At 39.0% G+C, this 21,021-nt stretch overlaps 1 protein-coding gene across 4 annotated transcripts in view; it reads left to right on the top strand.

Annotated features, from left to right (window-relative positions):
- Positions 1 to 21,021, top strand: part of SPTLC1 (serine palmitoyltransferase long chain base subunit 1) — a 62,014-nt gene that overhangs the window by 6,813 nt on the left and 34,180 nt on the right. For all 4 annotated transcript variants that reach the window (XM_032260464.1, XM_032260465.1, XM_032260463.1 and 1 more), the window contains exons 4-5: positions 13,103 to 13,196; positions 14,005 to 14,077. In XM_032260464.1, coding sequence (XP_032116355.1) covers positions 13,103 to 13,196; positions 14,005 to 14,077 — 167 coding nt within the window. The remainder of the gene's footprint in view (positions 1 to 13,102; positions 13,197 to 14,004; positions 14,078 to 21,021) is intronic.

Below are 21,021 nucleotides of genomic sequence, written 5' to 3'. Positions count from 1 at the left end.
TTGCGCCACTGCCCTCCAGCCTGGGCAACAGAGCCGGACCCTGTCTTTAAAAAAAAAAAAATAGTACAGTAAAAATACAGTGTTATAATCTTATAGGACCACCGTTGTATATGTGGTCCGTTTTGTCAACTGAGATGTCATTATGCCGCATGTGACTACATCCAATAATTGTAGGAGATTGAGACTGGCTCTCTGAAAACACACCTACACTCACTGTCCCCAGGCCTGGAATAGCTCCTGTCATGCTTTTGTGTGGATTGGGGGAAGGTACTCTTCCTCCAGCAAGTGCCCGGTGCCTGTGGTATAGATCCCTGGGTAACCTTAACATGACCCCAGCTTGTGCAGTGGCCTTGCTCTGCCCTTTCTCCTGGCAGAGTTCAGTTGTAGCATAATGTGTCCTTAGATAATTTAGTGATTATAGTTTTGTGACTTCATTAATATCCTCGTTAGTTGGGCCAGTGTTATGAGACTGTATTTTCTTTATTGGATACTTTTTTTCCCCCAGAGTTAATCATTTTTGGTCACTTGCTTGGTTCTATACTTTGGTCTATGATTTGTGTTGTTTTCCTCTAGGAGTATAAAACTCCATTCAGAATGTTCAAACACATTAGTTGTCTATTGAATTCACTTTCTTTGTACTTCCTGTATCCTGCTTCAGTCCTGACTGGTCGTTATAAGCAGCTGCTATACAGGGTGGCCCTGGAGTGTCCCATCACCATTAGCTTGAGAATTTCCTCTCTCCTGCATTGGCTATTTCCTGTCTCTTCGTTTACAGTATATTCCAGATAGACTCCAGAGAATGGTCATGGAAGGTGGATTTTTTTTTTTTTTAAACTTACACATCTTAAAATTTTTTATTTTTACCCTTTCGCACTATACTGTTTGTTTTATCAGTTTTTATTAATCTGTTAGACACTTCCTCGATACCTGGTGATTGTTAACATCCCTTCTTTTTTTTCAATATGCAGAATATTTTTATTGTAATCAAGAACATTATGTAAATTGTTTGCAGAAACTATAAGAAAAGTGAAGGGTGTTTTGTTGATAGTGATACATTGAGTGTTACTTTCCTTCAACTTAGGCAATATCTATTTACATTCAATACTGAGTTGACACAAGAGTAAGTGAATTTACTTAAGTTTTTTTCGCTTTAAATAGCAGCCTTATTGATATATAATCTATACATTATAAAATCCATCATTTTGAAGTGTAAGGTTTTTTCCTTTAGACAGCAGCTTTATTGATATATAATCTATACACCATAAAATCCACCAATTTGAAGTGTAAAATTAAGTGGTTTTTAGTATATTCTCAGAGTTACGCAACCATCACCACCATCGAATTCCAGAACATTTTTATCACCCCAAAAGAAATCCCAAAGCCAGTAGCAGTCACTTCCCATTCCTTCCTCTGCCCAGGCCTTGGCAGTCATATATCTACTTCTTTTATGGATTTGCGTATTCTGGACATTTCACATTAAAAGGAATAAACAGTACTTAGCCTTTGTTTCTGGCTTCTTTCACTTACCATAATGTTTTCAGAGCTCATCCACATTGTAGCATGTATCCATACTTCATTTTATCACTAAATAATATTCCAGTATATGGATATACACATTCTGTTTATATGTTAATCAGTTGATGCACAATTGGGTTTTTCCCCCCTAAGAGTATATGAAAAAAATAAAATATATATGAATAAAAGTGCTATGAAATAATGTATACACATTTTTGTGTGGACATATGTTTTAATTTTTCTTGGATATATACCTAGAAGTAGAATTGCTGGGTCGTATGATAACTCTGTGTTTAACATTTGAGGAATCCCCAAACTGTTTTCCAAAGTAGTTGCATCATTTTGTATTCCCACTAGCTACATATGAGGTTTATAATTTCTTTTCTTTTTTTTTTTTTTTTTTTTTTTTTTTTTTGAGACGGAGTTTCGCTCTTGTTACCCAGGCTGGAGTGCAATGGCGCGATCTCGGCTCACCGCAACCTCCACCTCCTGGGTTCAGGCAATTCTCCTGCCTCAGCCTCCTGAGTAGCTGGGACTACAGGCACGCGCCACCATGCCCAGCTAATTTTTTGTAGTTTTAGTAGAGACGGGGTTTCACCATGTTGACCAGGATGGTCTTGATCTCTTGACCTTGTGATCCACCCGCCTCGGCCTCCCAAAGTGCTGGGATTACAGGCTTGAGCCACCGTGTCCGGCCTAGGTTTACAATTTCTTTACATCCTCAGCAACACTTATTATTTTCTGTTTTATTATAACCATCCTAGTAGGTGGGAAGTGAGATCTTGCTTTAATTTGCATTTCCCACATAACTAATGCTGTTAAACATCTTTTCATCTGCTCATTGGCCATTTATATATTTTCTTTGGTGAAATGTCTACTTTAGTCCCTTGGCTGTTTTAAATTGCGGGTTCTTTTTATCATTAAAATTATAAAAGTCCTTTATATATTTTGAATACTCATCCGTTGACAGATACATGATTTGCAGATTTTTTTTTCATTCTGTGGGGCTTTATTTTACTTCTCTGATAGTGATCTTTGAAATTCAAAAGTTTTTTATTTTAATGACGTCTCAACTTACGTATTTTTCCTTTTGTTTGTGCTTTTTTTGTCATCTGTAAAATCTTTGGCCTAATCTAAGGTTACGAAGATTTACTTCTTGCTGTCTTCTAACAGTTTATAGTTTTTGCCTTTATGTTTAGTCCGTAATTCATTTTGAGTTAATTTTTGGGTATGATGTGAGGCAGAGGCCTATCTTCATCTTTTTTGCAGGTGGATGTCAAGTTGTCCTAGCACCATTTGTTGAAAAGACTATTTCGCTTCTGAGTTGTTGTGTTGAAAATCAGTTGACCATAATGTAAGAATGGTCTATCTATTTTCAAGAATGACAAACTAAAATGCTCATTGAAAGCCCTGTAAAAATGGGCTTGGCTTTTTCTTCAGCTCTATTAGGATATAATTGCTAAATAAAAGTTGTAAATATTCAAGGTGTATAATGTGATGATTTTATATATATATATTATGTATTTTACACACACACACACACACACACACACACACACACACACTGTGAAATAATGTCCACAATCAATTAAGATATCCATCACCACATTTAGTTACCATTTGTGTGTTAGAGCGATGAGGATGGAGTGGGCTCCTTGACTGGGCACTTAACAGTAGAATAATCAGACAGGGACTTGTTCATTTATTTGAGGGGACCCCAAACTTAGTATATATAGTTTTTATTCTCTAGGCTTTGTGTTTCCCAGGAGAGGAGTTCTCTAGTCTGTTACTTTGCAGGTGGAAAGCTGCTTTCCACCATTTGAGAGCTGAGTTGAAGGCAAGAGGCTCAGGGTCTTACCATTATTATGTAACTGAGACTTAATTTTTGTCTTCAGAATGGCACCCGTGCCTTCACTCGTTCTTAGGACTTCCAGTTTATACACAGCCTTTCCAGAGAGCACATCTCTAGTTTTTCTTCAGAGTGGAGGAGGGGAATGACTGCCTGTTATTTAGGCACCCAGCCAGTCCTTCTCTTGTCAGCCTTTCCCATTTTCCCATGTTTAAAGGAAGCTGGTGCCCCAGTTAGGGAGCATGTTTCAGGCATTGCTGCTCGGCGCTTTACTGCCAGCCGAAGCTTGGCTTTCTCTCTGATCTTTTTGACTTATCAAATACAACTTGTCCATATGCTTTCCAGTTTCCAACATTTGGTCACCTCTTCTCTTTGTTCTGGTCTGGGTAGATTTAGACCTTTAAACTTTCTAGGCATTTTGCATGTGCCTTCTGAGTGTGGTTTCAGAAGAGATCAAGGGTTGAAGTGGTTTTAATGTTAGCTGATATTAAATGGTATGAAGAAATACCAAAGCAGGGTCAGTAAAGAGAGGTGGAGTTGCTGTACGTATTTCTTGTTCATTTCTTTTGACTGCTCCATATTCTTCTGTTATGTAGGGCCACCAAATTTTGCTTCTCCATTTTCCTCATGATAGACACTTAACCCGCCCCCCATTTCCCACTGCCGCAAAGAATCCCGTGACTAGTATTCCCTAATGAACCTTAATATTCCATTGAATTTCTCTGGGGGCATAGAACCAGGAATGGGATACCGATATATGCCTACCTAATTTTCCTGTAGGACTTTGCTATGTCATGTACAGTCCCCTGAGTTAGTATATGGGAATTCAAGCTTTCCCTACATCTCTGTTTAGCAATACTGTTTTCTTTGGGCTTTTCTTATTATTTGAGCCTTTGAGCATTATTTCATCTACTTTTTAGCTGCTGGAGTTTTTCACTTATGTGAATGCCTCTTCAAATCTTTTACTTGTTTTTCTACTTAATTCCCAGTCTTTCTTTTGATTAGCAAAGGTTCTGTATACCTTGTAGATTTTAATCCTTAGTTTTTGACTTAGCACCCTATTACGTTGATTCTAAGACACAACTGTTTTTTTCCTAGTTTAAAATCTCTGAAGTGGGGATGAATCTTAAAGCTGCTCAGAGTCACTGATGAGTCGTTGTCAGCCAGGAAGGTAGTTTGTGACATGATTGTCACTGCCTGTGTGTCAGTGAATCTGGTGGTGGCGGGCTTACTGTCAACACTCCAGTTGAGGTGTGTACCCTACTGGTCAACGTGGCAACTAATGGCCAGAGAAATGGCCAGACCTGCAGAGCAGAGGCTCACCGAGGCTGTGATGACAAAGGCTTTGAAGATCTCTTTGTTAGACTTCCTGTTACCTTGGGTAGTATCAGCTTACTTTCTAGAAATGTGATTAGATTGGAGAGATGATAAAACTATTCGATTAGTTCGATAGGAAAGTTCCAGCATCAGAACTTGAGACTGGGTGACAGTTAACATGTCAGATAATATGATAGGGGAGCATGCTCATACGAAATGCCAAGGTACTGCCTAGAGCAAGAAGTAGAATATGGTATGAAAACTTGGGGAATCAGTGACCTAAAGGAGAGGAACAGAACTTGGCTAAAGAAATTATAGAAAAGGAAAATTGCATTTTCCTTTTCATAAGTATAAACATAGTGTAACAAAAATCTATGTCTAAGAAGGTATAATTGACCTTTTCATTAAGCATAAACTAAAAAGCTGTACATGACAAAATATTATTGTATTTTAATTGACACTGTTTCTCTTCCTTAGTGATAGATAAAATACAATTGATGACATCTTAGATTCAATGAAATACAATAAACCTCTTCTCTATCACCCATCTGTTAACTTTGTCTTTGGTATCTTTCGTTGAACCAAATTTCTTAATTTTGACTTGGTCAAATGCATCCATTTTGTCCTTATGGTATGTGTGGTTGGAGACTTAGTTAAGAAATCCATTTCCTACCCTGAGGTGCCAAAAACATTCTTCCACATGTGGTTATCTTTTCTAAAATAACTTTTAGGTTTTTACTGTGTCTGGAATTCACTGTGTACCTGGCTGTTCAACTTTACCCATAGAGAAAAATTTGTGTGAATCCTAGTGGTTTGTGGGGTAACTGCTGTCATTTTCCAGGTATTCGTATGCACACAGTTCTATTGAGTTCTAGATGCTTTCATTGGTCTCTGCCTGTTTGCTCCAGTACCAAACCTCTTGTTAACAGGGTTTTGTAATACTTGCTTTCTTCTGGTGAAGCACCACCTCCCTATTTCTAAATTCAGTTAGCCATTCCTGAACTTGTATCTGCCTATGTAATTATTGAAGTTTATAGAGCTCTGTTAGAAATCCTAGTGTAATTTTAATTGTGATTGTATTGAGTTTATAGTTTATTTTGGCAAAATGTAGTATCTTTAAAATATTGAGCCATCCCTTCATCTGACCATCGTATATCTTATCATTTATTACTGTCTTTATATTTTTCTTGATATTGTAAATACTTTGTATTTTGTTAGCTGTATTAGTATTGAATCCAATAGTTTGTTGGTTTCGTTTTTTATGTAAGGTGATCGTATCACCTGCAGATAACAATGTGACTCTTTTCAGACGTGTATGTGTGCATGCACACACACACTTGTTTGTTATTCACATTTTTGGACTTACAGTTTTACTGGTATGGCCTTTAGTAATATGCTGAATAGTAAGAAGATACCAAGCATCCTTGTTTTGTTCATATTCTTAAAAGTAATGTCTCTGTTGTTTCCCAGTTAATATCTGTAGGTTTTAGGTATTATAGTTTTATCAATTTGAGACCATTCCCCTCTGATTTGAGTTTTATAAATAGATGTTGAACTTTACCAAATGTCATTTCTGCATCTAAGATCATTGCATGACTTTTCTTTATCATGTTGTATTTTCTGAAATTCTTGCTTGTTATTTAACTTCTATTAATATATTTCTTGGGTGTACTCTTGCTTTTCTGACTTAGTTGAACACTTAATTTACATTTTTAATCTTTTCTAGTACTGATTCACAATCTCTTTCCAAAACCCTGAGTGTAATTCAGAATTCAGGCTTTAAAAAGATTTTGAAAGATAATGAAGTACATATTTCTTATTACAGGACCACTCTCACGAGGTCTGGGCAGCATCCCCAGAATAGTTTCATTCCGTAGAAGAAATAAAGCACTAAAGACTTTCATATCTGTTTAGGACAGGTTTTGCTACTGAATGAATTTGCTGCAAACTTTCAAAATTGTGTATGAGGGTTAATGAACTTTTCTGTCTGTGTTTAAGCCTATAAATTCCCTGCTAAGAACTATTCCAGCTGTAGACTATACTCGTTTTTTGCTTGTTTGTTTTGTTTGTTTTTTTGAGATGGAGTCTCGCCCAGTCACCAGGCTGGAGTGCAGTGGCGAGATCTCAGCTCACTGCAAACTCCTCCCCTGGGTTTAAGCGATTCTCCTGCTTCAGCCTCCCAAGTAGCTGGGACTACAGGTTTGCACCATCACACCCAACCAATTTTTTTTTTTTTTTTAGTAGAGTTAGGGTTTCTCATGTTGGCCAGGATGGTCTCGATCTCCTGACCTTGTGATCCACCTGCCTCAGCCTCCCAAAGTGCTGGGATTACAGGCGAGAGCCACCACACCCAGCCTGTAGGCTATATTTCTTATGTGTGTTATTCAGACCTAAATATTTTCTAATTTTCATTTTAGTTTTTTCCTTTGACTAAAGCATAATGTTTTCCTTGAGTTTTCTCCTTCTCAGCAATTTATAATCTATTGCCATGTAATTAGAAAACATGTTCTGGATGGTAGCTTTTCTGAATATAGCTTTTCTGAATGATTCTGCTGCTCTTTTTTTCTGAATGATTCTGCTGTGGAGACTTGCTTTATGTCTTATTTATTGTAAATTTTGCAAATGTTCCATGGCTTTATCACAAAAAATTATATTATGTTTCTTGTATTCAAGGTGTCTTGTGTTCATTACATCAAGCATTTTAATTATTATTCAGTTAGTTCATGGTCTTAGCCATATCTGTCTGATATGTAAATGAATGAGAAAGAAAGAGACCGTAGATAACAGTATTACCCACCATGTGGATTCATTCTTTTCTGTTTTATTTTAAAATTTTTAAGTTTGAAGGTATGTCAGTAGGTATATGTGGGTTCAGCATTTTTACATCTATGTTCATTATTTCCGACGATAAATGTTTTACCTTAAAGTCCATTTGTCTGATAGCAGTGTAGCTACACCAGCTTTCATTTAGTTGTTATGGGATTGATAGACTCTTGTTTTCAGTTTTACTGGCATTGTGTGTAGTTGTTTCTTTTGTACATAACTGAATTTAAAAAATAATCCTAGTATCATCATTTTTTAACTGAAGCATTTACTCTGTTTACATTTATTTCAGTTACTAAGTCGTTTGTGTAATAAGCAGTAATATCTGCTGAAATATGAGGTGATTCACAATTTTCCCAGTAACATTTAAAACAGTTTTTTGGCCAATTTGATAATGTAAACTTAAAGGGATATAAGAAATAGGCAAAAATAATGTTATTTGATTTATTAATTTAATTTCACATATATATTTAAAATGTCATTGTGCAAATAATAAATTCAAAAATACTACACTTTACTCCATGCAGTAGTTTTATTCTAATTCTTTTTTTTTTTTTTTTTTTTTTTTGGGACAGAGTTTCGCTCTTGTTACCCAGGCTGGAGTGCAATGGCACGATCTCGGCTCACCGCAACCTCCGCCTCCTGGGTTCAGGCAATTCTCCTGCCTCAGCCTCCTGAGTAGCTGGGATTACAGGCACGTGTCACCATGCCCAGCTAATGTTTTGTATTTTTAGTAGAGACGGGGTTTCACCGTGTTGACCAGGATGGTCTTGATCTCTTGACCTCGTGATCCACCCGCCTCGGCCTCCCAAAGTGCTGGGATTAAAGGCTTGAGCCACCGCGCCCGGCTATTCTAATTCTTTATAGGCATCTTGGAGACCATATTTATCATTAGAAGCATTGAACAATTTATGTTTAAAGTCTGTGAGTTTCACTTCTGTCTGATGCATAACTTTTTGAATCTGTGTATGTTGCTATCCCTCAAAATTTTACCCAAGTCTCAGTATTTACTCAGTATTTGTGATTCTACACTTGACCCCTTATAGGGTTGCTTTTTGTTATGGTCTTTAAAAGGTGCACTTACTTGGTTGTGTAGAGCTTCATTTTGAAATCCCACTCCCAGGAATATTGTGTGGGAAATCTGAGCAATATCTGTGTCAAGTTATTTTACCTTTTTTATTTTAAAAAAATGATTTCTTCAAAACATCTAAACTTAGCATTGTTATAGATCATTTTTGTAATTAATTAGTAGTGGGTATAGCTGCATATATTAGGAAACCCAAACTTACATGGCTTAAGCAAAGTAGAAGTTTATTGGTCTTCATAAGTGTGCAGTGAGGTACTGCCACAGATGATCAGGGACCCAGGTTACCATCCTGGTGCTCTGCCCTTGAGGTGTGTGACTTCCATTTGTAAGTCACCTTAAGGGTGGATGGCAGGCAGATGGATAGAAAAGAGGCTCCCTCTGGCCCTGTCAGCTTGGTTAAGGCAACGTTGGCCATACCTGGTTTCAGGAGCAGCTGACAGATGTGGTCTTTTGTTCCAGGGCAGTGTAAAAAGGAGAATACATGTTGGGTTGGCAACTGTTGGTGCCTTGCACTAGCAGTGGAGTATAATTACAGGAGTGCCCAAGTGATATGAGAGACTGAAATGTCACCTGCATGGCACACTCTCTGTTACCTCAAGGATTATAACTAGGAAAAAATGTGTTGTAGATGCTATTTCTCTTAACATTCTTTCTAAATACCAGGCTTTTACCTTTTTTTTTTTTTTCTAGACAGAGTCTTGCTGGAGTGCAGTGGTGTAATCGCACTGCAGCCTTTACCTCCCAGGCTTAAGTGATCCTTCCACCTCAACTTCCCAAGTAGTTGGAACTACAGGTGTATGCTACTGTGTCTGACTAACTTTTCTACTTTTTTTTGTAGAGATGGGGTTTCACTATGTTGCCCAAGCTAGCCTCAGGTGATCCGCCCACCTCAGCCTCCTGAAGTGCTGGGATTACAGGCCACTACTCCCGGCCTTACATTTTTCATTTCTTTTTTCTCTTTTTTCTTTGCATTTTTTCTGCTTGATCAGGTTTTCTTGATTAGACTTCCCTTATTCTTTTCTTCCCCTCATGCTTAACATAAGTATTTCCTGTCCCTTTTTTTTTTTTTTTTTTTTTGAGACAGTGTCACTCTATTGCCTAGGCTGGAGTGTAGTGACATCATCTCGGCTCACTGCAGCATTCGTCTCCTGGGTTCAAGCGATTCTGCTGCCTCCAGAGTAGCTGGGGTTATAGGCATGCACCAGCACGCCTGGCTAATATTTTTTGTATTTTTAGTAGAGACATGGTTTCACCATGTTGGCCAGGCTGACTCCAGACCTCAAGTGATCCATCCGCCTTGGCCTCCCAAAGTGATGGGATTACAGGCGTGAGCCACTGAACCCCAAATGTTAGTTAATCTTCCTCTCCTCCATAATTAGCAGTACAGGGACTTACTAGACTCCTTCTACTTAAGTCGTTCCCCATCCCCACTCCCCATTTCTTGATGTCCTGGTCTGATATTTGACTTCTACTTATTTTATACCCTCCAGGATTATTATTTTTGAGAATCACCTTCTTTACGTATTTATCAGTTTCTTATTGCTGATCTTTAGGTATTTATTTTTTTATCCATACAGCTTCTTTGGGCTTAAAACTATTCTTTCTAAAGTATATTCGCTATTAGATTGTTATGTGGATATTCAGAGAAGGTAATCTGTATCTCCTAATGAGAAATGTTTTTATTTTACCTCCTTGGGTGGCAGTCAGTGGATAACAAGTTCTAAGTGGATAGTTATTTTCTCTGCTGCCCTTGGAGAATTTCTGCATCGTGGCCTGGCCTCTGTTCTAGGGAGACTAGTGTCAGTCTAATTGTTGTTCATCTTATGTTTTTTTCAACTGGCTTTCACAATTCTTTTTATCTGTAAAATTCTACAGTTTTACTGTCATGCATCTTGTAATTAATTCACATTTATCCTCCTTGGGATTCATTTTTCTACTTCAGTCTGTGAATTCCTGTCTTCCATGAATTCTGGGAATTTTTTTAGCTGTTACCTGTTCAAACATTGTCTCTCACTTTTTTCCTCCAGTTTTTTCCTATAGAACTAATGTTCAGTGTACTTGTAACCTTCATATCCTCCATGTTCAGTATGCACTGTTTCATATTTTTACATCTCTTGTTAATCTCAGCTCTGTTTTTCATTTTTCCGTTGTGTCTGATGGGGCATTTAATGTATCTTTTGGATTTCTAATTTTATTGGCTCTTAGATTTTATTTCTGGAAGTTATGTTTGACTATTTAGCATGTCCTTGGTTTTGTTTGTTTGTTTTTGAGGCAGAATTTTGCTCTTGTCACCCAGGCTGGAGTGCAGTGGCGCAATCTTGACTCACTGCAACTTCTGCCTCCTGGGTTCAAGCAATTCTGCTTCAGCTTCCTGAGTAGCTGGGATTACAGGCATGCAGCACCATGCCCGGCTAATTTTTTTGTATTGTTATTAGAAATGGGGTTTCACTATGTTGGTCAGGCTGGCCTTGAACTCCTGACCTCAGGTAATCTGCCCGTCTCGTCCTCCCAAAGTGCTGGGATTACAGGCATGAACCACCGCACCCGGTCCAGCCTGTCCTTTTCTCAGTAGCCTTTTAACCTTTCCTTATATTTATACTTTTGGTCTTCAGCACTTCCTAGAGTCCAGCATCTTTGCATTCTTGTGCGGCGGCCCTTCTGTATGATTCGCCTGCTGACTCTCACTCATGGTCAGGTTGTGGTGTTTGACTGGGAAAGTTGTTTTCTCTCTTTCGAGTTCTCTCAGGTCTTGATTGTGGAGATGACTTTCTGGTTGGTTTTACTTGCTTCTGCAGCATACCCTGTAAGATTTTAGGTTCCAGGATTCCTGTATCAAGTGTCCGTTATGACTTATTCCTGCTAGCCTGCATGGGGCACAGATCTGAGACTTCCGTATCTCAGTGGAAACTTTGTTCCTTCCCTACTCCTATCACTAGACAGAAACAGCATCCCTGTATCGCATCATACTGCCTCCTGATAGCTTTTGAGCCGTTGTCAGGGATTTGGGATGTACTTGTTCTTAATAGTTTGTTTTCTGTGTATTAACAGTGTTTATAGAGTGGTCTCAGCATTCACAGCAGATTTAGTATAAGGTTGTCTACCTAGGTGTTTTGTTTTGTTTATCTTTTTGTAACTGGCAATACCTGACTATGGAATCAGGGAGGACTTAGGAAACTTAAGGAAACCCTGAGAAGTAGGAACCTAAATAACATGATGGAATCAGAGTACAGTTGAGGAGGTGAGTGGCACTGGATTTGAAAGAAGCCCTTGAAGCCTTAGGGAAGAAGAAATAAAATATTTAGAGAGCACCTCTTATGGGCCAGGCACTTTTATAATACTGTGACAGTTTCCCTGAGAAGTAGGTTCTCTATCTGCTTTAGTGCTGAAGAAACTGAGGATCACGGAGGTCAGTGATGTACGTAAGCTTCTGGAGTTATCAGTAGCTGTAATGCAGACAGGATCTGTCTGACAGACTCTATAACCCATGTTCTTTTCACGGAGTCTTCTTGCCTTTTGTATGTGTTAGTCAGCTTTCATGAATTAACTTCAAGTTGTCATTCTTTTCTTTTCCTGATTTCCCAGCATCTGTGTTTTCTTATGGATGACCAGTTCTGTTAAAAGGTATCAATGAGTATAGTGTTTCTCCATCTTTTCTGGCTGCAGTGCATTTTGTAGAGCAACCCAGTACTGGACCAATACAGATACATAGTTCCTTCATTCACTCTGTGCCATGGTTCTGATACTTTCCTTTCTTTTACTGTTTCCTCTAGTTAAAATAGACTGATTGTGACTAACTTGGTCTCACAGCTTTTTAACAGTTTGCAACCCATAATTTGAGCCCATGATTTTGAAGCATGGCTCATGGCTGGAGTATAGATCAGCAGAGGACTTAACACAAGTATGCTCAGGAGCACATTCCCCTGTCCCAGCTGGGCTCACATCCGGCTGCAGTGTAGCCGCCACCCACATTCTCCCCATTCTCCAGGAGTGTGAGGATTCCTCTTAAACAGCATTCCACCATTAACTTTAGACGTTGGGAACATATCCCACTTACTCTTTAGTGGTTTCCTATAGATGACGTTTCTTTTTAAGTCACTTGACTGTACAAGATCATAACTTACTCTGCCTGTTCTTACCTTTGATCTTATTTTATATTTTCTTCCTCTTTAGCTTATTCGAGATTTTTCTGAGATACTTTATGTAGCAACTTCATTCTTAAGCAAGTTTTAAAACCAAAGCATTTAAGATTTGCCATTCATTCATCTTGGAATTCTAGCTTATTTTTCTTTTTTATTTTAGTAGTACAAGTAGTTTATTAAAAATAAAATTTGTGGAAAAATATTTTAGTGTACCATGCTCTGATATTACTTTTCAAAGACAAGAAATCAAAGATCAATATGCAGATAGGGTAGGATGACAACACCATGTTGTTGTGCCTGCCACCAAGGTAATATGATAGCATGTAACGTGAATGTGTAATTGACATGTACCACTCTTTATCTCTTCCCTAGCCCTCCAAGCCACAAAATTGTGGTGAATGGAAAAGAATGTATAAACTTTGCCTCATTTAATTTTCTTGGATTGTTGGATAATCCTAGGGTTAAGGTGAGTAGCACATAATGCTGAAGTGGACAGATAACATTACGATTTCAGAAACTGGACATAAAAGACAAATGCAGGCCCGGCATGGTGGATCACTTGAGGTCAGGAGTTCAAGACCAGCCTAGCCAACATGGTGAAACCCCATCTCTACCAAAAATTACAAAAATTAGCTGGGCATGGTGGCACACACCTGTAGTCCCAGCTACTGGGGAGGCTGAGGTGGGAGAATCTCTTGAACCTGGGAGGCAGAGGTTACAGTGAGCCAAGATGGTGCCACTGTACTCTAGCCTGGACAACAGAGCAACACTCTGTCTCAAAAAAAAAAAAAAAAAAAAAATCAGAGTATTGGAAAGGGCTATGCAAGTTTTTCCCATTACTTTTTGTCTTACAGAGTTGTGAGCTGGACCTAGACAGAGGGAGACAAGAGTGTCTTTTGAGGCTCAGTGTTGAGCAACAACCACAGATCTGAACAGGCCAGACCTGGGGAATAGTTGGAGAAGGGTTTAGGAAATTGCTGTCTCTCCTATTGGGATTGTGGGCCAACAAGCATTTTACAGGAAAGACTTAGGCCCTCAAATGCAGAAAAGTTAACTGGTTTTGAGAATCAGGCTAATATGCTAATATAACTTTTCCATGTTTTAAATCATACCTCTGTCTTTACATCTGTCTTGTCTTTATATTCTGTTAGAGTTGTCATAGTTCTAACAACAAAGTGGAGGAAGACGAATTATGTGGGTTAAAGAATAGGAAATGTTCGTTTTGACTCCTAAAAGATAAATGATTAAAGTGTAATTCTTTAACTTCAATCAAGGCAGCTGCTTTAGCATCTCTAAAGAAGTATGGCGTGGGGACTTGTGGACCCAGAGGATTTTATGGCACATTTGGTAAGTTTCTGTCGTGTTTTTTTTTTTTCCAAACAACTGCTTTCAATAGTTAAGATTCTGTTTTAGGCCCAGCACAGTGGCTCACTCCTACAATCCCAGCACTTCGGGAGGCCGAGGTGGGCAGATCACCTGAGGTCAGGAGTTGAAAAACAGCCTGACCAACATGGTGAAACCCCGTCTCTACTAAAAATACAAAAATTAGCCAGGCATGATGGCACATGCCTGAAATCTCAGCTACTTGGGAGGCTAAGGCAGGAGAATGGCTTGAACTCTGAAGGTGGAGGTTGTAGTGAGCCAAGATTGCGCGACTGCACTCCAGCCTGGGCGGCAGAGTGAGACACCGTCTCAAAAAAAATAAAATAAAATAAAATAATAATTAATTAATTAAAAATTGTTCAAAGGAGTTTGTTACTGAAAATAACACTTTGGCTTACAACATGTCAAAATGTGAGGAAGATAAAACAAGGGAAATATCTTCCGACTTCCATCCTCGTTTCCGTTTCTGGATCTTTTTGCATTTTTTGCTTTAACAGTTAAGTTTTTTACTTTTGTGTTTTTTTAATGTAAGGGAGCACCTTACTTTACTCCTTAGCTGGTTTGGCGGTTACATTAGTTGTCTTGGAAACAGTCATGAGAATTAGTGTCCAAGAATCCTACAGCTGGAAGAGATCTTTAAAATCTTTAGTTCTGTCCCTAAAATTAGAAACTGGCCTGGGTTAGTGGCTCACGCCTGTAATCCTAGCATTTTGGGAGGCCAAGAAGGGAGGATTGCTTGAGCCTAGGCATTTGAGACTAGCTTGGGCAACATAGTGAGACCCCGTGTTTACAAAAAGATTAAAAAATTAGCTGGACATTAGCATGCACCTATAATCCCAGCTACAAAGGAAACTGAGGCAAGAGGATCACTTGATCCCAGGAGGCTGAGGCTGCAGTAAGCCGTGTTCACACCACTGCAGTTCAGCCTGGATGACAGAGTGAGACCATCTGAAAGAAAAGAATAGAAACCAAGTATCCTGATTCCCATTCTTGATGGCAAGTTCAAAGAAATGAGCTCTTATCAGATCCTCTCATTTTCCTCTAGTCTAATGCAAACAGGGGTTGTTTGCTTGGTTTTTAATTGGTAGGGAATTATTTTCTTGCCAGGTAAACTAATGTTTTATGGAGTTGTTGACTGTAATCTGATGAAGGCTTTCTTTCTGTGACTGTTTGCTGAGGTAAAGGAATTGTTTTCTTTTTCTTTTTTCTTTTTTTTTTTTTTTTTTGAGACGGAGTTTCGCTCTTGTTACCCAGGCTGGAGTGCAATGGCGCGATCTCGGCTCACCGCAACCTCCGCCTCCTGGGTTCAGGCAATTCTCCTGCCTCAGCCTCCTGAGTAGCTGGGATTACAGGCACGTGCCACCATGCCCAGCTAATTTTTTGTAGTTTTTAGTAGAGACGGGGTTTCACCATGTTGACCAGGATGGTCTCGATCTCTTGACCTCATGATCCACTCGCCTCGGCCTCCCAAAGTGCTGGGATTACAGGCTTGAGCCACCGCGCCCGGCCAGGAATTGTTTTCTTAAAAGCCTCTCCTTCTAATGGGTTTTATTGACATGTGTGACTTGGCCCCTGCTTGAGTCTTGATCTGGAAAGACAGATGAGAGACTTACTGCCAAGTCCAATATGATAGTTTCAAATCTTCAAGACAAGTTTTCTCAAAGCTGTAAAATATATTGTTAAAATAGCCCAGTCACCTTTCCATTTGGATCACCTGCATAATAGCATGCTAGATGCTTCCAAACATGAGGTCTTTAGATTAATGGGTTTTAAATTAATTTTCTTGATTGGGTAATTCAATACATGATAGAAGCTTCAAAAAGTGTACAGAGATAGACATGGGAACTCTCCTAACCTCAGTTTCTATTTTCCCCACTGCCATCCTACCCCCTTAAAAAGACAAGCTACTATCAATAGTTTCTTGTTAATTCTTCCAGAGACCTTTTTCCAGCATATGCGAACCACTTCCACACATGTATTTTTCCCCCATTCTTAGAAAAATGCTAGCGTACCACACATGTTCTGTACTTTGCTGTTGACGTGAGTGTTTTAAATTTAAACTGGATTTGATCTTTCTGGTGTTTAAATGGGCTGCCAGAGGCAGTATGAAGAACGCAGTTGTGGGTTGGATCCTCTGAAAGCCACGTTATTAGTCACTGAGTCATCTTTATTCTAAAGCTGTAGGTGAAGGTGAAGGTTCAGACAGACTGTGGCTTCTGGACAAAGGTTGCGAGATAATTTGCAGTGGGATTGTTTTTCAAACAAGACACCAAATCTACAACTTAAAAGTAATGTGTGGTGTTTTCTGAGTGCATTGTCCTTCAGATAACCAGGGTTTTATTCATTTTTAACAGTTGCCCGTCTTTACTTGTCATCTTTTTTCCTTTCTTTAAATATATATATTGTCCATATCTGTACTTTTTTGATTTCTGACAGGATTTTTTTTCTATGTCCTTTTTCATTCTGGAAGGAATAACTTGAATTATTATAGTTTTATTAAAATATCTTGAAATTTTAGCATTAGATACAATCAGAGAAGCCACTTGAAGTCATCTAAGGCTAAATTTTTTATCTAAAATACCCTATATAATTAAATTATTCTAAATGTGAAGAGGATGTTTGCCTTTTGCACCAAGCAATAATGCAGACATGAAGCCCTGTTTCTCTTGTTTACAGTTGCTTATGTGTTATTGAAGAGTTTAATTTGAGGTGTAGAATCACCTTCCCTGGACTCCCACATGATTACTTTTAATATTGTCTTCCCCGACCCCCAGAGTATCACATTCAGGCATCTAGTTTCAAAGCACACCCCTTGTAGCTTTCTTCTCAACTCTTGAAGTAGTGAATGTGAATCACTTGTAAGAGTAAATTTCTTTATTAAACATTTTCTCTTGTTTATGATTTCATGGTAACATTTATGTTAAATGATTAATTCAGAAAAAGTAAATGGATCAGTGGTTAAGATTCATCTAGTTTTTTAAGGCTAAACAGTCCCCTACCTCCTAGAGGCCTGACAGGTAGAAAACTAAACAAGTTATTAGAACAGTTTCCTTAGGACTGTGAACTAGATTCTTCCCACCCACTGATGCATATTTTAGAACTGGGCGATTGGTTTTATTGAGTTGTGGAGCCTTTGTTTCTTCTAAGGCCAGTGGGACCCCGGGGTACTTAGGATATTGTCTGTTGGTGAATTTTTGTTTGTTTCTTTCTTTGTTTTGTTTTTAGTACATTTAGGTCTTATTCACCTGTGATTTATCTTTGGTCTGTTTTGCATAGGTAGTGACTCATTGTCTTAAACTAGGTCAGAAACAATTGGGTGGCAAGGTTTCATTATGAGAGATAATAGCATTTAATTGTGTTCCAGAGCCAGTCTAAACAGTTGTTCATTTCAGTAGTTTATAAAAATATTTGGTTTCTTTGTTTTGGAACAGTCAACTGATCCATGACTACCTGTTCCAGTAAGAAGAACATTTGGTCATAAAATTCCTAGATCTGCCACTTCTTACCAGTCATGGGATCAGGGTTTTCTCAGGTGTAGGTAGGAGCAGTCATTGCTTGCACGGCTTTAGAACAATTTGGTAAGGATCGCATAAGATACTGCATGTGAAAACATGAAAAACATTTGGCCCCATATGTTCTAGTGAGTACCTAAGGGCTATCATTTAAATTCTTAAGAAGAAAACTTGTCCATGTCTAGGGATTTTTTTTTTTTTAAGGACGGTATGTATGCAAAAATATGAGGCCTTAAGAGAAAACATAGTTTGTTTCTAAACTGTCCTGAACTCAGGTATTTTATGGTGTTTTCTCTGGAACACAACCAGGAAGTCCATAATCTCTCCTCCTTGTGAGAAGCTGAACAAGTGGCTCTTATTGGAAGATAGTCTTAACTATTCAGAATTCAGAGAGCTTAATTAGAAGACTGCCTAAAGTGTGACCAGGCCTTTGCTTTTAAAATAAAACCTTTTATTCTACAAATGTTGATGTAAATTAGACAAACTCTTAAATAGCATCTTGCTTGTTCCAGGCAGCGTTCCAAGTGTCTTATCAGCATTTAACTCATGCGGTCCTCCTACTAACCCTTGAGGAAGGTAGGACTGTTACCCCTGTTTGACAGAGGAAGGCACCAAGGCTGAACCCCCAGGCCTACCTACAGTCTGAGCTCTGTGATGTCCGAGGTAGTGAGGCCTCCTGTCCCTGAGGCTCTGGTGAGGGAGCCAGACAGGCAGATAAACAAGTGCAAGAAAGTGTTAAGGGCTGTGAGGTGTGCGGAGGCATTCTAGGATGCCTCCCTCCATGGCCACTTCTTTACCATGTTTATTGCTAACAGTGAATTGGAGAATATAGTGCTTTAGTTTTATTCCATGCAAGTCTACATTTCCAATTAGTGAAATGGATCATACACACAGTGGATTTGGACATCAAAAAAGTCGAAGAAAAGTGAGTGCCCTTGTAGTATTCCTGCTTGCTGCTGCCTGCTGCCTTGTACTGAGAGTTTCTTCATCGCACAAAGGTTCATCAAGAGAAACAAGTTCTGCAGTTATCCATATTTACCTATCACAAAACCTGCTTTGCAAGGCTGACATCAGCTAAAACCCAGCGTCTCTTGATAGAAGGAAAAGACTTGTCTTTTTGAGCTTTCAAGACTACGCTAGAACCAATAAGTCATTGATTTATTATTGAGAGATTCTTCTTCGCACTTTATGGCAACTGTGTATAAACAGTTATGAGTATACCTAATGATGGGAAAGATTTGTAACATGCTAATTTTCATCAAATAGGTAACACATTCTACAGTCCTGAAACAGGGTCACACTCAGTTTTGCAGTCTCATTATCATCAATCAAAAGAGTCATTTAGAGCCGAGAAGTCTACAGAATGACTTAAAATTCCTTTTGTGTTTAGCAAAAATAGTTTGTATACATAGCATGTTTTCTTTTTGAAATGGAGATACCAAATGAAAGCAAACCACTGTGGCCTGGGTTATCCTTCTGGCTGAATTGTGAAGGTTTGTGGCAGATACTTTCAATTAGAAGCACCATTGTAATTTGAAGGAGACCTCCTCCTACCCGGGAATGTGATGAGAAGTGGCAAAGTGATGGCGCTCAGAGAACAGTAATGAGGATGAGAAGGAAGACGTACCCAAGAGTAACCCATGCTCGGCTGCTTTCCTCTTTCCTGCTAGATTTCGCCTGAAACCTGTTCTGATAGCATCTCTCCTAGAGGATGGCTGTCATACAAGGGATCACAGCCTTGGATTTCGTGTGATTGTAATGTCAGAGATCTGAGACTTGAAGATCAACTGGGACATGTTCTTCTAAACTCTGTGTGTTGTTGTAAAGTCCCACATTTAATATTGGTATAGTGAAAAGTGTCCATTTTGTAAAATAACTATAACTAGTTGGTTAATGGAAATCAAATGATATTGACTGTGTTTATATATATTTTAATGTGCAAATAAGAAGCATGCCTCATATTTTATCTCTATTTGATAGGAATGGAATTAATGTTTTAACAGTTCTGTAATGTTCTTTAGGAAGTCTGTAAATACACTGCCTCCTGCCAGGCCATCAGCCCTCTATACTGCCCCTAGCTCAGGAATGCCCAGACCGCCTGCCATTGCCCATGCTTGGGTTCTCATCAGTAGATACACCACGGCTCCCTCATCCTGGGTCTCAAACTCCAACTCTGTAGCCTCTGATTTCCCTCCTTTCTCACGTAGCTCTCTAAAGCTGGAAGGCCTGGCTGCTTCTAGCTCTCCCCACACAGGGCCTGTTGTGAAACTCTGTTATCTAGTCCTCCAGGCTTGGGTCCTGCCATAGTTAAAAGAACTAAAGGAATTTTTAAAAATTCCTTTCCCTGCTTGATAATGTCTCATTTTAAGATCGCTTAAGTTTTAAGATGCTAAGCTAGCCAGGGGCCTCTTTATTTTAAGCATCACTGGTCCTCCATCCCAGGGCATGAAGCCTCTGGGTTCAGTCTGAGAGGTGAAAGGCTGTAACAAGGAACCATGATTTAAGAGGAAAATAAAACAGGTCCACCTAATAATTATAATGTATCCTCATTATTATGTCAACATTCTCCTTATGGTGCTTCTCTAAAAGGACTACATTTCCTTTTGTACTATAAGTTTGAATTCTTTATTTTTTTTATTTTTTACTTTTTTTTTTAATTGCATTTTCGGTTTTGGGGTACATGTGAAGAACATGCAAGATTGTTGCATAGGTACACACATGACAATGTGATTTGCTGCCTTCCTCCCCTTCACCTATATCTGGCATTTCTCCCCATGCTCTCTCTCCCCACCTCCCCACCCCCTTGTCCCTCCCCCATTTTGCCCCAACAGACCCCAGTGTGTAGTGCTCCCCTCCCTGTGTCTGTGTGTTCTCATTGTTCAACACCCACCTATGAGTGAGAACATGCAGTGTTTAATTTACTGCTCTTCTGTCAGTTTGCTGAGAATGATGGTTTCCAGGTTCATCCATGTCCCTACAGAGGACACGAACTCATCATTTTTGATGGCTGCATAATATTCCATGGTGTATATGTACCACATTTTCCCTGTCCAGTCTCTCATCGATGGGCATTTGGGTTGGTTCCAGGTCTTTGCTATTGTAAACAGTGCTGCCATGAACATTCGTGTGCACGTGTCCTTATAGTAGAACGATTTATAATCCTTTGGATATATACCCAGTAATGGGATTGGTGGGCCAAATGGAATTTCTATTTCTAGGTCCTTAAGGAATCGCCACATTGTGTAAGTTTGAATTCTTCATTGCACTTATAAGAAATTCAGACAGAAACCCAGCCCCAGAAAGTGATGGGAGGTGCCACTGCTAAGTGCTGCCACAGATTGTTAGAGGAGTGGTCGCTGGAGTTCTAATAAGTGTCACTGTCTTGACGCAAAGTAT

This window comes from Sapajus apella, unplaced genomic scaffold (genome assembly GCF_009761245.1).
Source record: "Sapajus apella isolate SASKATOON/1434 unplaced genomic scaffold, GSC_monkey_1.0 scaffold118, whole genome shotgun sequence".
Lineage (NCBI taxonomy): Eukaryota > Metazoa > Chordata > Mammalia > Primates > Cebidae > Sapajus > Sapajus apella.
This window is presented reverse-complemented; position numbering and strand designations above follow the sequence as displayed.